The following is a 15,107-nucleotide window of genomic DNA, read 5'->3' as shown; positions in this document are numbered from 1 at the left end:
TACTTTATAATGTACGGTTACAAGTACATGTTCTGTTATATAGTGTACTTTATCATGTATGTTTACAGGTATGTGTTCTGTTATATAGCACACTTTTTAACGTATGGTTACAGTATGTGATCTGTTCGTTCTGAAAGGCTATGCAGTGACTTATAGCTGTTTACAACCTCGTAACTTGGTCTACTTCATTGACTTATTTTGATACTTAAAATAATGTGGTTACAGTTCATACCATTATCTTCTTATATCTAGTAGTTGATACCATTGTTCTGGGTTGAAATCTCTGACAAAAGTACTATTTAGATACTATTTGTATTGCCGTTTAAAACTTCTACATAAATAATAATGGTAACAAATATAACGAAAATATTAAAATTTTATTTGTGAAAAATATAATATGAAAATTTAACATACATGTATAACAATTTTTATGCATTTCTGAATATCTCAAATATCAAAATGACGGAAAAGCTCCCCACATTTCTGTCCGTTCTTTTATTCCGACTGTAGAGTTGTCCATATAGTTAACTGCATCCGCATTCCACATACCAAAACCTCGTACTCCTAAATTCTGTATGGTTTGGAATTTTATCTTAAGACTGGCTGGATTATCAAACTGGACTTGGTATGTTGAATTCTGTAATAAAAGAACAGGTATAAAGCTTTGTTTCATAAATATGTATGTGCTTGGCTAATAGATTTATATCTAAAAACAAACTTTCGTTAAATAAACTGTGGTTGATAGGTTTTATTTTCTTGACACTTTCAGAAGTTCCTCTCTCCTCTTTTCAATCTACTCCAATGCACCTATGTGTCAGACATATCTTAAGTTACATTAACTTCACCAATGTTTTATATTCAAATTCGTTGCAAAAAACAACTCATAATATTTCTGATTTCCTGACAAAAAATGACATTTATACATCTCCGGTTTTATGTATAGTTCCGTTCTTTAGGCTAAAAAATCAAGAAAGTTGTTGTATTGTTCACCACCTACACAACGAAATTAAAAATACCATAAATATACAACTCGAGTGAATATCTTTATTGCAAAATTTTGTAAAGGTTTATCTTACATATACTTTAAAGTTGAAATAAGGTGTTTCTGTAACATTATTCCATTTTATTCCTTCAGGTGAATGAGGTAGATAAATCTTCATACTGGAGTAATTTATTTGTGATCCTGCTGCATCACTACAGTTAACTCCCCTGAATGGCACATGTTTTATAAAGCAGACGTCGTCCTAAATGTAAATATCAAATCTTTTCACTAAGTGAAAATTAAATGTCAAATAATTCAACATTTAGCCCATTTCTCGGGATCATGATATTCTAGTTAAATCTCAAATATTAAAATGTAACATACTGCAAAGGAAATATAACACCGAGTTTCTTTGGTTGATATTTTGTAATTTCAACGAACCCTTTATTTTATATCTCATATTTTTTGAGTGCCCATAAAACACTTGCCCTCACTTGATAACTACTTAAACAGCTATACTATTTTTCTATGCATCAGCCACGACGAGAAGCTTATTCCGTAAGGAATGTGATGCTGCTTTTGGATCATGGATTGGTGAACAAATACTAAACATTAATATGATATATATGGCTGTATTATTAACTTGCATTACATTTTATGCATGAGCTGCATGTTGTTATTTTGTTTGATCTGTATTGTAATTACTTAATATAAAAAATCATTGTACTGATTATGCCCATATCTGGTCCTCTATTTGAAATAAAATAACTTGTATTTAAATCATCATATTATACATTGTATATTAATAAAGCTTTCGTCTTCAGCATATTGCAATGTTGTATATAAGCTACCAGGCAGGAAAAGAATCAATAATGGAGCTGACATGATGTTTTCAACATCGGAGTAGGGTTCATGTTATTTATATTGTTTGCCTTAAGTGTTAAAAATAAGAATTGTCGTGACGCAAAATTGCTTTTAAAAAAAATCAAATGCCAAAGTACTCACGTTAGTTAGATTGAGACACGTATACATGTATCCATACCATGGTACACCTAATACTAGTTTGTCAGGTAATATTCCTAACTGATGGTAAGCTTTTATACCTATAATTTGTAAACCAACACATGTACAGACTTTAAAACATTATAAATTGAAAAAATGAATAAGAAGTGATTCTAATATGACGTGCTTCTTTCGCTTTATGAATAAACCCATGCTATAAATCCAATAATATTTTTTTTCACATGCGTATATTGACTACGGCAGAATAATGAATGATTTATTATGACTGTAATGTGTTGCAATCCAAAATTGACATATTTGACCTAGATACGACAACTGTTCATGCTGGCTGTTCAAAAACTCCTCCCCCTGAAAAATCACAGTGCCAGTCGTTTGCTTCTTTACACACAAACTAGAAGCTCTAAAGAGCCTGTGTCGCTCACCTTGGTATATGTGCATATAAAACAAATTACATAAATGGATTCATGACAAAATTGTGTTTTGGTGATGGTGATGTGTTTGTAGATCTTACTTTACTGAACATTCTTGCTACTTAAAATTTTCTCTATCTAAAATAAACTTGGCCCTTTCAGTAAAGAGGACAATATTTTGTAAAAATTTACAAAAAATTACCAAATTAATGAAAATTGTTTAAAATTGACTAAAAAGGGCAATAACTCCTTTAGGGGTCAACTGACCATTTTGGTCATGTTAACTTATTTGTAGATCTTACTTTCAATTGCTTAACATTATTGCTGATTACAGTTTATTTTTATCTATAATAATATTCAATATAATAACCAAAAAAGGCAAAGTTTCCTAAAAATTACCAATTCAGGGGCAGCAACCCAATAACCTATTGTCCGATTCATCTGAAAATTTTAGGGCAAATAGATCTTGACTTGATAAACAATTTTACCCAGTAAGATTTGCTCTAAATGCGTTGGTTTCAGATTTATAAGCCAAAATCTACATTTTCCCCCCTATGTTCTATTTTTTGCCATGGCGGCCATCTTGGTTGGTTGGCCGGGACACCGGACACAATTTTTAAACTAGATACCCCAATGATGAGTGTGGCCAAGTTTGTCTACATTTGGCCATGTAGTTTCAGAGGAGAAGATTTTTGTAAAAGTTAACGACGACGGACGCCAAGTGATGAGAAAAGCTCACTTGGCACTCCAGGCCAGGTGAGCTAAAAAGGGAGGTTCATGAAAGAGCCTACACAATCGCTTTACCCTTTTACATCTCGGACATAGAAATCACCTTAATTGTTCTAATCAGAATCGAAATAATTGATGCAAACTATACATTATTGTAGTTTTAACATGGGTAGGCATTATATTCATGTTATTTTATCCCTCACTATCGCTCGGGCACAAAAAAATCACGAATATAATGTCTACCCATGTTAAAACTACAATAAAGTATAGCTTGCATCAATTATTTCTTAAGTAATTTATTACCTTTCATGTTATTCTTTTTTTCTAATGAATATTTACAAAACTAGATAGATATTGTAATGAACAGTTACTTGTGATATTAACACTCTTGAGCGTGGAATGATTAATTTTGCCTACAAGGACACAACATATTCTAAATAAAAATATGCTGACCGATGAGTCGTCAGCTTTTCTTTGGTCGAATATTTAAATAATGCTTATCCATGTTTTACATATAAAATATATAACAAAAACAAACATCAATAAAAGCGGGAAAAAGTCTTCTTTTTTATATTTTTCCATGTTTTGTGTCTAAAATCTCCTTTCTAAATGCAGTTCCCATTCCCCCATTTTAATAGTTATTCACAAGATAACGAACTGTCAAGTTTATTCCAATTTAGTTATTCACAAGTTACGATTTGTCGGGCTTATTCCAATTTAGTTATTCACAAGGTAACGATTTGTCGGGCTTATTCCCATTTAGTTATTCACAATATAACGATGTGTCAATCTTATTTCCATGTAAACATTCACAAGATAACGAAGTGTCAAGCTTATAACCTTATGGTTATTTACAAGATAGAAGTTGTCAGGTTTATTCTCATTTAGTTCAAAACAATGTTAAGTTATTCGCAACATAACGACGTGTCTGGCTTATTTCAAATAAGTTATTAGCAAAATAGCGATTTGATGGGCTTATTCCCATTTATGTATTCACAAGATAACGATTTGATTGGCTTACCTTTCACAGCATTGTATACAGGTGAATTAGCCCCAGCAATACAAGGACCACGTATCTGACTCTGCTCATCATACGCCATTACAAACAAGAAATCAACAAATAAACCAATATTGACATAATCATAGTAACGACCATCTACGCCAGCAGGTGACCAGGCAACGTCAACTGTTACCTGAAAATGAAATAATTTATACTGAAAAAGAGAGACAAAAGATATCGAAGGGATATATATATATCTAAACTCTTAAGTAAATAAATATTGACAACGCCATGGCATAACATGAAAAACGACGAAGACATACAATAGTACACAACTCAACAACACGAACTCCGCCAAAAAAGCCGGGTGTGATCTTATGTACTTCGGAATAGAAATCAGACACATTTGTCCTTGGAGAACGGTATTTTTGTTATTCTTTTTTTTTTCTCGTTGAAGATTACAAATTGATTTCTCTATATCAAAATCATGTTTTTGTGATAACTTGTTTACTTAACTGTCTCATAAACATTTTGTTCTACGTCTTCTTCTGGTCATTTACAACAAATTCAAAGACATAGTTTTACCTGATAAACTGGACTAAGTCTTTTAAACGCAGAGTATACTTCTAAAACCAACATAACGTAAGCATCACGAATATCGGTTTCATTTTTTAGTATGGCATCCTCGAAGTCAATGTTGATACCATCTAAATAATTGTTCTTGACCAATTGTAACTGTTTTTCTACCCATATTGCCCGAGCAGTAGAATTGGTCATATTTGCTTTTGGGTAGTTAGCTGTAAGTAAGAACAAATGGCGTCAATTAAGTGACACAAACATAAAGGACTCATAAAATTCTATAAAAAAATATACGTGTGTATATGATAGTAAATTAGATAATAGTGGCCTCAAAAAACAAACGTTACAAAAAAAACTACAGATTTTCAACACAGACTTATTAATTCATTATTGTTTGGTTTCCATTAAAATCAAACTACAAATTAATATTGTATTCTATTCTATTTGTCAGACAACATAACAGTAAGATGAGGTACGATTGTCAATGAGACAACTAAGGACGATGGTGAAACTGCAAAAATAAGCAGACAATAGAAATTTATAAAAGAGTCTACCAGGACAAAATGTGAAACATGTATCAAATTATATAAACCTACAGCCTGACTCATGCTCAAAACAATAAACGAAAACATAATCTAGTCAACCAACGACATCCACTACAATAAAAAAATTTGTACTAACTAAATTAAGCGATACAAGTGATAGCTATGTGATATATATAGACAATAACTGTTTAGTGTCTTTAACTATCAGCTGTATTTGTACGAGGCTAAGAAACAAGGTGTTTGCGAGCTTTAAGTGAGCTACTACACCTGTTTCGAGCCGAGTACAAATACAGCTGATATTTAAAGACACTAAACAGTTATTGTCTTTTACCTGCAATTAATTCTGTATAGTATTTGTGTTTAAAGACACAAAACACATGTTTTGCATTTATTTTTGATTTGAAATCCCTTGAGGCCCGTGTAGTAATACGATACAGTAATCACACATTCAGCTGAAGACGGGTTCGCAAAAAAAAGAATCTCGAATGGTCAACAATAATACATCGCTCAAAGTGAATAATTACCTATTTTAACATAACAACAATAAAAAAAATAACAAAAATATGTCCAATTTGAAACAGGAGTGTACGAGTTGTCCTACGCTTCAGACTCGACATTCACTAAACATGCATGCTGAAATTGACATGATGGTTGTTTTTGTTACACAGTCATCCACATTCAAGTTTTGAAATCGATAGTCAGGGGCGGATGCAGGAATTTTCGAAAGGGGGGGTGCTAACCCAGGTAACCCAGGGCAAAGGGGGGGGGGTGCAAAACATATGTCCCGATACAAATGCATTGATCGGCAAAAATAAAGGGGGGTGCGCACCCCCGGAACCCCCCCCCCCCCCCCCCCCCCCCTGGATCCGCCACTGATAGTTGTCATCGTAGAAAAGACTGCTGTTCTTGTGTGTATGTTATCAGAACACTGGTGCGACTCTTATTGCTCTAAAGAAATGTTTGAAAACAAACAGAACATATAAAAGTAATCGTTAATTCGCAATTGATACGTCATTGGAATGCGACTGCAATACACATTCTGAGGTCACGCAGGTTCATACAATACTCAGTTCGGCAGTGGGCGGAGCTTTTAAGCGATATCTAAAGTATACAGTCAGATACAGGATAGCGATATCTGTAGGGCTGTATCTGTATAGTAGAACACCCAATTGCAGGATAAAATATATAAATTAGAATTAATAACCCTTTATGAAAATCGACATATTGCATACTATGGACACTATTACTGTGGTGAATACCCTTTGTTGATCTGTAGATGATCTTTTTGGTGTATTGTGTTGTGTGAGTGCTGTCTGGTCTACCTATGGCCCATACACATCATTTCTTTTATTTTGTTTGAGTATATTTTGCTGAAGATCAATTCACTCATATCAAAGATGAATTGTTAAATCGTACCTATAATCACGGCCCTGGCTCCATTTTTATGAGCGTGGCACATTAAATCCAGATTGATGTATCCTGTCATTACTACAGTGGTTATCTTTGACCAATCATATTTTGACCAGATCTCGCTGTGATTACTCAGCGAAAATACAAAAATCTGAAAAAAAATACAATCAAGTTGTTAGCATTTGACGTGATATTTGCCGGTAAAAATGACAATGATGTTAATAGCCTGGTCTTTAATGTCCAGTGACAAATATTACATGCATATGCGGACTAGAACATGTTAACATAAATATGAATGAGAACTCTTCTTTGTACTCGACCGATAAGCTGCACAAGATTTATTTTTAATCGAGGAAGTGTACATTGTAGTTCACAGGATGACCTGTCACCCTATCTGTACAATTCAATAGTTTGACTTCCAATCCTACCAGTGTTTGTCAATCGAAATATTTAGCAACGGAGCAGCACAGAGAAATTGTTTTTAGTTTGACACGACTAGATTGTTTTAATGGAGACTTAGGCAGCAACCATTTGATTTTCTGGGGGGGGGGGGGGGCTATGGTTTTTTTTTCTGTACAAACTTTTTTTTTCGCCTGTGGCGAAGAACAAACTATTTTTTTCGCGACAAGTCGAAAACAATTTTTTTCTTTCAATTTTAGCATTACATATAGTGGCAGCTGAGGGTGTAACAAACAATTTTTTTTTTTCAGAATTCAAAACAAATTATTTTTTTCTACAAAAACTGGAAACAAACTTTTTTTTCCAAAAAAAACCATAGCCCCCCCCCAGAAAATCAAATGGTTGCTGCCTTAGGAGGGTTGAAATTTATGTAATCAACATGATCGAATATTTTTGTTAAAATACGACTCACGTCACCTTTCTAGTATAATAATCGACAAAACGAAAGCATTTAGGCCTACAGTAGATAATATATTAAAAAAAATGCAACAGCTGTTTCCTTAAGGATATCAGACTGAATGCTTACAAATGTTAAGAATGAATGAAAAATGATACATCCAAACACTGCCACACTGATTTTTTGTGTACATAGTTAAACCAGTGCCAGTTGTTCAGTATAGGTGTTTTTTTACATGAATCGGGAATAAGTCTGCGAGAAAAGGAATACATCCAAAGTTAGTTCCAAACGAACTGTCTGTTTGAAAAGCACATTTTAACATTTGTGACAGTGACAGCTGGCAGAATCGCACTGCAAAAAGAAACAATATCACTACGTTAATCTAGTAAGATAATGTACTAATATAATTTAAAACCAGAACGTTAATTTTTTTAAAAATAAAAACTAATAACAACACAGAGTCAACACAGACAAAGGGAAACAACTCAACTTATATTTTATGCAGGAAAGTTTAGAAGACAAACGTATTACATCTTTACCGTTTTTATTATTAAAAAATATTTGTGTACAAATTATCAGAATATATACTTATTTATCAAGAAATTATAAAAAGTCCATTAATATTTATGTGAAAATTGTATCTATAGATAAAGTAAAATTTCCATTTAAACTGGCAGAATAAAGGCCATCACCGCCCTATTGATAAATCGAAAGTAAAACTAACAAACCTCTTTACGTGATGTATTCTGTATCGGCTTACAAAGACCGGGATCACTACATGGACAACTTGTTCCATTTATTATCTCCACTAGCTGTATCAAACAAAGTGTAACAAGTACACAGTAGATCAAACCCGTATTCATAGTTTGTCACTTTGTACCGGTGTCCGATTAGAAAAATATTCCACTAGCATTTTTATCCGGTTATACAACCTGAACCAGTGCAGTTTAAAACACTGTACAAGGTCCGTATATTGGTTTGATATTGTGTTAATCTCTTTAGTAAACATTTTAAAAAAATCTTATGAATTAATTAATAGTATATATTTTATATATAATTGTAAGTTATTTTTTCTACTTTCCAGTATGATCGTCGAAGTTATCTATTTTATCTATAAAGTATAATTTCTTCAAAAAAATCTTCCGGCACTAGAATCAAGATGACTTAGGAAAAATATAATATAGGGAAAGCCTTAACACAAATATATTGTTTTGTATTTTGTTACTAGAGTAATCATGGGCGAATCCAGTCATTCAAAAGGGGTTTCAATCCTGGATATATAATATGGGTGGGGGTGGGGGTTAAAACCATATGTCTTCATTTTAATAAAAACTATCGAAGGTCGATGGTTTTATCCCGGCACTCAGGCTTCCTCCACCAATAAAAAACTGGCCGCCACGAAATAGTATAAATGATTTCCATATAATCTAAATAGACTATTTTTATCTGATTAAATCAAATTTGAAATAAAAAAATATACCCTCATGTGCTACTTTTTTTTTTTTTATTAAAATGAGGTTGAAATTTTGTATATTTGCTCAAAATTCGGATTTGTGGCCGTATTTTTCCTTTCGAAAGAAAGACTTACCTTTTTTGTTTTAAAAGATAAACAAAAATTGTTTTTTTGTTAAATAATTTGTACTTTCTGTATTTTATAAGTAAATTGAGTATCTTAAAAATTTATACATTTTTTATTCAGAAATAGCTCATTTTTATTAAATGTTCATGAATGTAGAAAAAAAACATAATTTTTTGCTGTATTTTTATAAAAAAAAATTGCACTATTTACGAATATTTACTTATAGATAGTATTGTTTGTGGTTTTTTTTGTTTGTTGTACTTTAGATATTATGTGTCCATATTTATTAAGATTGTTTTCTCTTTTGAAAAGCTTCTTTGATATTTAAATGTTTATTCTTGCTGAAAAAATCTTGTTTATCAACTGAATCATTATAAGTTGATCAATTGATTCCAGTGTACCTTCGACATGGAACAGAAGCAGCAAATTCTAATTTTAAAGTCTGTGATTCCATCTCCCGTATACCATATCCAAATGCGTCATACCAACGAGACAAACACGCAACAAAAATACCCTCATTTGTTTTGAATTACCTCCCATCGAAAGATATTTGTACAATTGGAAAGCAGGTCACGGTTTGACCCAAGTCTATCAGCAACAAGAGATAAAGTAAAAAAATAATACATAGGTATAAAAAAATATATGAAAACAACACTTTACAAACTTCATGCGTCCGAATCACATCCCTTGAACAACCCGAATCAAGATTACCTAGAACTTAAAACCCGAAAACTGAATGCACAAATACCGAGTCACGGTTAATTTTTGTATACAATGGTTTCGGAAAGGTATACATTGGCATAGAATTAGAGATATAAGTTTATATAATAAAATGTATAGAATTTTTATTGAAAAATAAAATATAAATAATCAATAAGACATTCGTTTGTAAATATTGCAAAATAAATATTGAGGTAAAATGCTCTTTGGTAGGATTTCCACTGCGGTATTACAAATCTAGGCTTATGAAACAGTAACCATTGGAGACTCCTAACATCCTGTAATAACAGCAGGTGCCATGATGTCGAACACTTCTTTAGTTATCCCTCGATTAACTGCAAGTAAAAAACACAAAGTAAATTTTTATCGTCCCTTTTTTTTTTTAAATTAGCCGAAATTCATTCCTACAAATTCTGAAAATTGATTATATAAAAAAAGATAACATTTTAATATAGCCATGATACTGAAATACGTAATAAGGCCCTTAAAAGAATACTCGAAGATACCATAAATATATAATAAAACTATGTGGCATGTAAACTTTGTTGTACCATCCACAGACTATAATAGTCAATGTTGCGGTATAGAAATGATTTCGACGATACCATTTTTATTTTCAACATCAATTTTCAGTAAGTATCGAAAAGGATTAGCCCCATGTCAGGTATAATATCGTTATTTATCACGTGATAACGACTATAACCGTGCTTATCATTTTCAGATCAGGGTTGCCAATCGCTGTTGTGAAAGCGGTGTATTGTCCAAAAACTAAAATTTCTTTGCCACTGTTAAAGTTGAAATACATGCGATTTAAATTGTAGTAATGGTAAAATTTATTTTGTCTGTTATTCTGCATGTTAAATTCTACTATTTTTTTTTATAAATCAAACTTCTAAACTTTAGACCTCGAGATTATTCCAAAAATGCTGTGTCTATCTGTTAAACAATTATGGATTAGATAATGTTTTTTAATCTGTTAAATTAGCTACATGTATCTGACTTTATCCTTTACCTTTTCCACTACTCAAAGCCTGGAATAATGTTCGTGTTAGTGTTTCATTCTCAAATATAGCATGGATTTCCTCCTCAGTTATAAAACCATCAGTATTTTGGTCGTAAAGGTCAAATCTACATGGATTGGCTCTGATCGATAGATTAAACATTGGCTGAAAAAAAAAAATGCACAGAACATTAATTACATACATATAGATATTTACAATATTTTTCGGTATGTTTATCTATATCTTTCTGAAAAATGGATGGTTAATTATTTTCACTTTTCCAGGAAACTAACATAAATTATGTTAAATGCATAACAGAAAAGGACCATACACTACGTGAATTATAAACTACATTTTAAGTTAAAATTTTCGTGACAAATTCATCTTGTAATCGCAAATAAAAGCTGATTCCAAAATAACCCGGTCTATACGGTGGATTTACATGTATGCCCATGCAGTCAAGGAAGGTATTTTATAATGGACAGGTATAGATATATATCCTATGGTGGAGAAGTATTTGCGAAAAATACCAATATAAAAAAGACACTGATGGTAAAAATCAAAATGATGATGTTTTGATTTAATACTTACCAATGGTGCTGATCGTTTGAACTTGAAAGTAGCTTTAAGACCCACATTCCATTTACCCCCAAAATTGGTTGATCCTGATCCACTGAATTTCCATCTTCCTCTGGTATGATGAAGACCAAGGTTTAACTTGGGTCCATTGTTACCATGTGATATTCCACCTGACCCGGACCATTGTGATGTACATGAGGCAATTAGACAAAACAGGAAACACACCAAAATTTGTATTTTCTGAAGAAAAAAAACCAACACATAGAATTGAGAATGGAAATTGGGAATATGCCAAAGAGACAACAACCCGAAAAGAGCAGACATCAGCCGACGGACACCGTACATGTAGCGTTACATTGAATTGTTTTTAACTGAAACGGTTATTTAGATCTGAACCAATTTTTACAATAATTACTGTGTATTACTTTCCTTGTTTAACGAAGCCCTTTGTGTTTTTCCCCTTTATATTAGTGGTAAATTAATTCGTTATAAATAAGAAAATATTGTTTTGGTATATCCGAGACTAGAATTTAACTTATTTTAGATTAATTTCTGCGCTAGATGTCAATTTAAGTGAAAGATTACTATATATATATAAGTTGTCTATATATGTATATCGTATTCACGAGTCTAAATTGAAAACTACGTTCAAACCTATGATTGCGTTGGATAAAAACCGCAATTTTTATACGTGTGCATGTAAAACAAATTTCGTTGTAGAAGGGTCTAAATACAGCACAAACAACATTATGTAACAAAATGGATCTTAATGTAAATTTAATACTAAACAGAAAACAAGTAACTTGTGGCCACGATGTTATGCCACAAACATAAGGTGAGCTGCGTCGGATAGAAATCGACCTTATGCAGGTTACGTTAACATGTAGATATATAAGACTTTGAACGATTTTGGTACATTAAATTTACAAAATTAAAAGGTGAATGTTGGTCTGTTTTGTAGGGTTCTTCTTACAAATCAATTTTTAAACAGTTACAGACTCCCCCTTGAGATTTTTTAAACCCAAAAGAGGGTAACAGATGTATTGATATTTATTTGCATAAGGTCGATTTTTATCCGACGCAGCCCAGGTGTTAATATTTTTTGTACACCAGATCCGGATTTCGACAATAAATGTCTCTTCAGTGATGTTAGGGATCGACACGGTATTTGGAAGGCCATATAAAATGTACCCTCATTTTTATATCGCATTCACACAGCTAATAATTTCAAATTAAAAAATTCTTACCATTTTTCCGACTTGGAAGAGAATAAAGTCTTTATTGGATGAAGGTCAATTTTATCTTGGTGTTTTTTTTCTTTTATTCATTCATTTATATATACTTATGCTGCAATGGGATTGTAAAGGTTATGAAGTAAGAAGTAAATCATTTGTAAATTGAGGTTGACATGACAAATGATCTATTAAGATTGACGTAAGAAACCGCTTTTACGGGGAACATTGTTTTCGGTAATTATGAATTTATTTAAAAAAAAACAAATTTAAATGAAACGAGTAGAACAACAATACGTTCAATTACATTTATTTGTGAATTATTTTAAATAATAGTAATTCAAAATAATTCAAATCAGAAGAAGGCCGAAGGTGAATGAACCCTGTCTCATTAGAATTACATATCTTTATTTTAATGCAAATATTAATCACATATATATATTTATGTTATTTATTTAAATTGTAAACAATCTAGATTGACGTAATACTAGACCAGCCTGTAACAAGGAAACAGGCATGGGAAATATTTTTTTATTTACCCAAGCCTTGTAAGCCCGATTTACTGCTTGAAGACCTTGCACGACCGATTTACAACTTAAAGAGAATCCCACAAGCCTTGCACGGCCCATTAACAGCTTTAAGAGATTCCACCAAGCCTTGCATATATGAAAAGGTATTTCACTTCCGCTTAATGGTACGTAGAGTGTAGTATCTCATAGACTCTTTTCTGTCCTCTTACATTTGTTATGTCTACAGTTCTTGTCCTTCATACCTTTTTCCTGCTTAAAATAAATCTTTTTATTTACAACTTACTTACTTACTTACTTAGTTCTTCTTTTTTTTTTAAGGACAAACGAGATGATTTTCCCATGACATGGTAGTAAATAAACTCATCATAGATACCAGGACTAAATTTAGTATTACGCCAGACGCGCGTTTCGTCTACAAAAGACTCATCAGTGACGCTCGAATCCAAAAAAAAATAAAAAGGCCAAATAAAGTACGAAGTTGAAGAGCATTAAACGTTTTACCCGAACACACTCGAAAAGACTCTTGGTGATCGGTATTACAACCCCGTAGTTGTATCGATCGTTCACAACAACTAATTAGTTGGAAAAATTTGAAAAGCAAAGACAACTTTAAATATCAATTTAACAGTAGGTATATAATAAAATGAAGTTTTAACGTTTAGAAAATTCTCATTTCACCACGAGAAGACTACCGTTCAAATTTATATAAAATCCTGCAGAACATCATATATTGAACCATGATATTTGAAAATCTGAGAAAAATCTTTAAATTGTTCAGCCATAACATACATGTCGTGTACCAAGTCAGGCATATGGCAGTTGTTATCAAATTGTTCGTCTCTTTGTATGTTGGCTTTTGTTTTTGTTTCAGTTCTGTGTTTCTGTTGTTCCGTTGTTTTCCTCTTTTAGTTGATGTGTTTCCCTCGGTTTGAGTTTGTGACATGGATCAGTTTGTTGTCTCTTTATCTATACATGACTTTTGAACAGCAGGATACAACTGTTGTCTGTTTATAGCCGAGTGCATGCTCTTCCACATTTATTATATAACCCAACAGACACGAACTTTAAATTGACCATTTGCAAATCAAACTTAATATCGAATAATACTTGGAAACAGAAAATTAAACTCTTGTTTGAAAACATTTCATTTGGATATCCTTTTCCAATTCCATATCCATGACTACTAAGAAATATTATTTTAAAGATCAAGCCAACCAAGTTATCAATGATGTTCATAGTCAGTCGATTGAGATTGGCACATTGTGGCATGAGGATGGCAATCGTCGATTGAGATATATGTCGGACTTACATTCACAGTCACTACGATAGGTCATACGTTTGTGAAATGGCTGTTCTGACTTCCCAACATACTGGAGAGAATACAATTAAACTTTTATTAAACCAATGTTTGGACACTCTTATCAAAAAAAATCTTTTGCATACCCATTGCTACTCAAAGAGATTTATTGGTGATTCATCCAAACGAGTTATTCTCTCTTTTCCGTAGACCAAACAGTGTTTTTGTCATTGATGATTATAGTCGATTGAGTTTTGATTTCTCCATCGTCGACTGAGAGGAAGAAGATGTATATAGGAAGATGTGGTATGAGTGCCAATGTGACAAATCTGCATCCAATTAAGTCAAAATTTATAAAAGTAAACCATTATAGGTCGAGGTACGGTCTTCAACACGGAGCCTTGGCCCGCACCGAACAGCAAGCTATAAAGGGCCCCTAAAAAATACTAGTGTAAACCATTATTCCCCCCTCTTACGGTTAAAGTGAATTATTGTTTTTATTGCATTTATAGTCACTACGATAGCCGTTCATACGTTTGTGAAATGTTGTTCGGACTCACCAACACACTGTTTATCACATTTACACTATAGGAGATGACGAAGAGTCTTGTTTAGAGGATATATCGGATCCCACT

The 15,107-nt window shown here is 32.5% G+C and overlaps 2 protein-coding genes across 2 annotated transcripts; both read right to left on the bottom strand.

Annotated features, from left to right (window-relative positions):
* Positions 1-358: 358 nt before the first annotated feature.
* Positions 359-8,437, bottom strand: LOC139512281 (di-N-acetylchitobiase-like). The gene is made up of 7 exons (XM_071299779.1): positions 8,263-8,437; positions 6,685-6,829; positions 4,730-4,941; positions 4,166-4,337; positions 1,988-2,085; positions 1,077-1,244; positions 359-637 (listed from the first exon to the last, which is right to left on the bottom strand). Exons 1-7 carry the CDS (start codon positions 8,395-8,397, stop codon positions 455-457), a joined length of 1,113 nt encoding a protein of 370 aa, XP_071155880.1. The 5' UTR covers positions 8,398-8,437; the 3' UTR covers positions 359-454.
* A 1,504-nt stretch (positions 8,438-9,941) lies between these two features.
* Positions 9,942-12,731, bottom strand: LOC139512283 (uncharacterized). Its single transcript, XM_071299781.1, has 4 exons — positions 12,661-12,731; positions 11,426-11,653; positions 10,846-10,999; positions 9,942-10,168 (listed from the first exon to the last, which is right to left on the bottom strand). Exons 1-4 carry the CDS (start codon positions 12,661-12,663, stop codon positions 10,104-10,106), a joined length of 450 nt encoding a protein of 149 aa, XP_071155882.1. The 5' UTR covers positions 12,664-12,731; the 3' UTR covers positions 9,942-10,103.
* Positions 12,732-15,107: the final 2,376 nt, after the last annotated feature.

This window comes from Mytilus edulis, chromosome 2 (assembly GCF_963676685.1).
Source record: "Mytilus edulis chromosome 2, xbMytEdul2.2, whole genome shotgun sequence".
Lineage (NCBI taxonomy): Eukaryota > Metazoa > Mollusca > Bivalvia > Mytilida > Mytilidae > Mytilus > Mytilus edulis.
The sequence above is the reverse complement of the archived record's forward strand: the minus strand, read 5'-3'. Positions and strand labels throughout refer to the sequence as shown.

What these genes read in the sequence shown, in the direction of transcription:
- LOC139512281 (XM_071299779.1), bottom strand. Translation starts at nt 8,397, where the DNA reads ATGAATACGGGTTTGATCTACTGTGTACTTGTTACACTTTGTTTGATA. An exon ending in AGAATACATCACGTAAAGAG is followed by an intron (nt 6,830 to 8,262) that starts GTTTGTTAGTTT and finishes ATTTTTTTTCAG; the next exon opens with ATTTTTGTATTTTCGCTGAG. An exon ending in AGCCAGGGCCGTGATTATAG is followed by an intron (nt 4,942 to 6,684) that starts GTACGATTTAAC and finishes TCTTACTTACAG; the next exon opens with CTAACTACCCAAAAGCAAAT.
- LOC139512283 (XM_071299781.1), bottom strand. An exon ending in TCAAACGATCAGCACCATTG is followed by an intron (nt 11,000 to 11,425) that starts GTAAGTATTAAA and finishes TTTTTTTTTCAG; the next exon opens with CCAATGTTTAATCTATCGAT. An exon ending in GGCTTTGAGTAGTGGAAAAG is followed by an intron (nt 10,169 to 10,845) that starts GTAAAGGATAAA and finishes TTTTACTTGCAG; the next exon opens with TTAATCGAGGGATAACTAAA.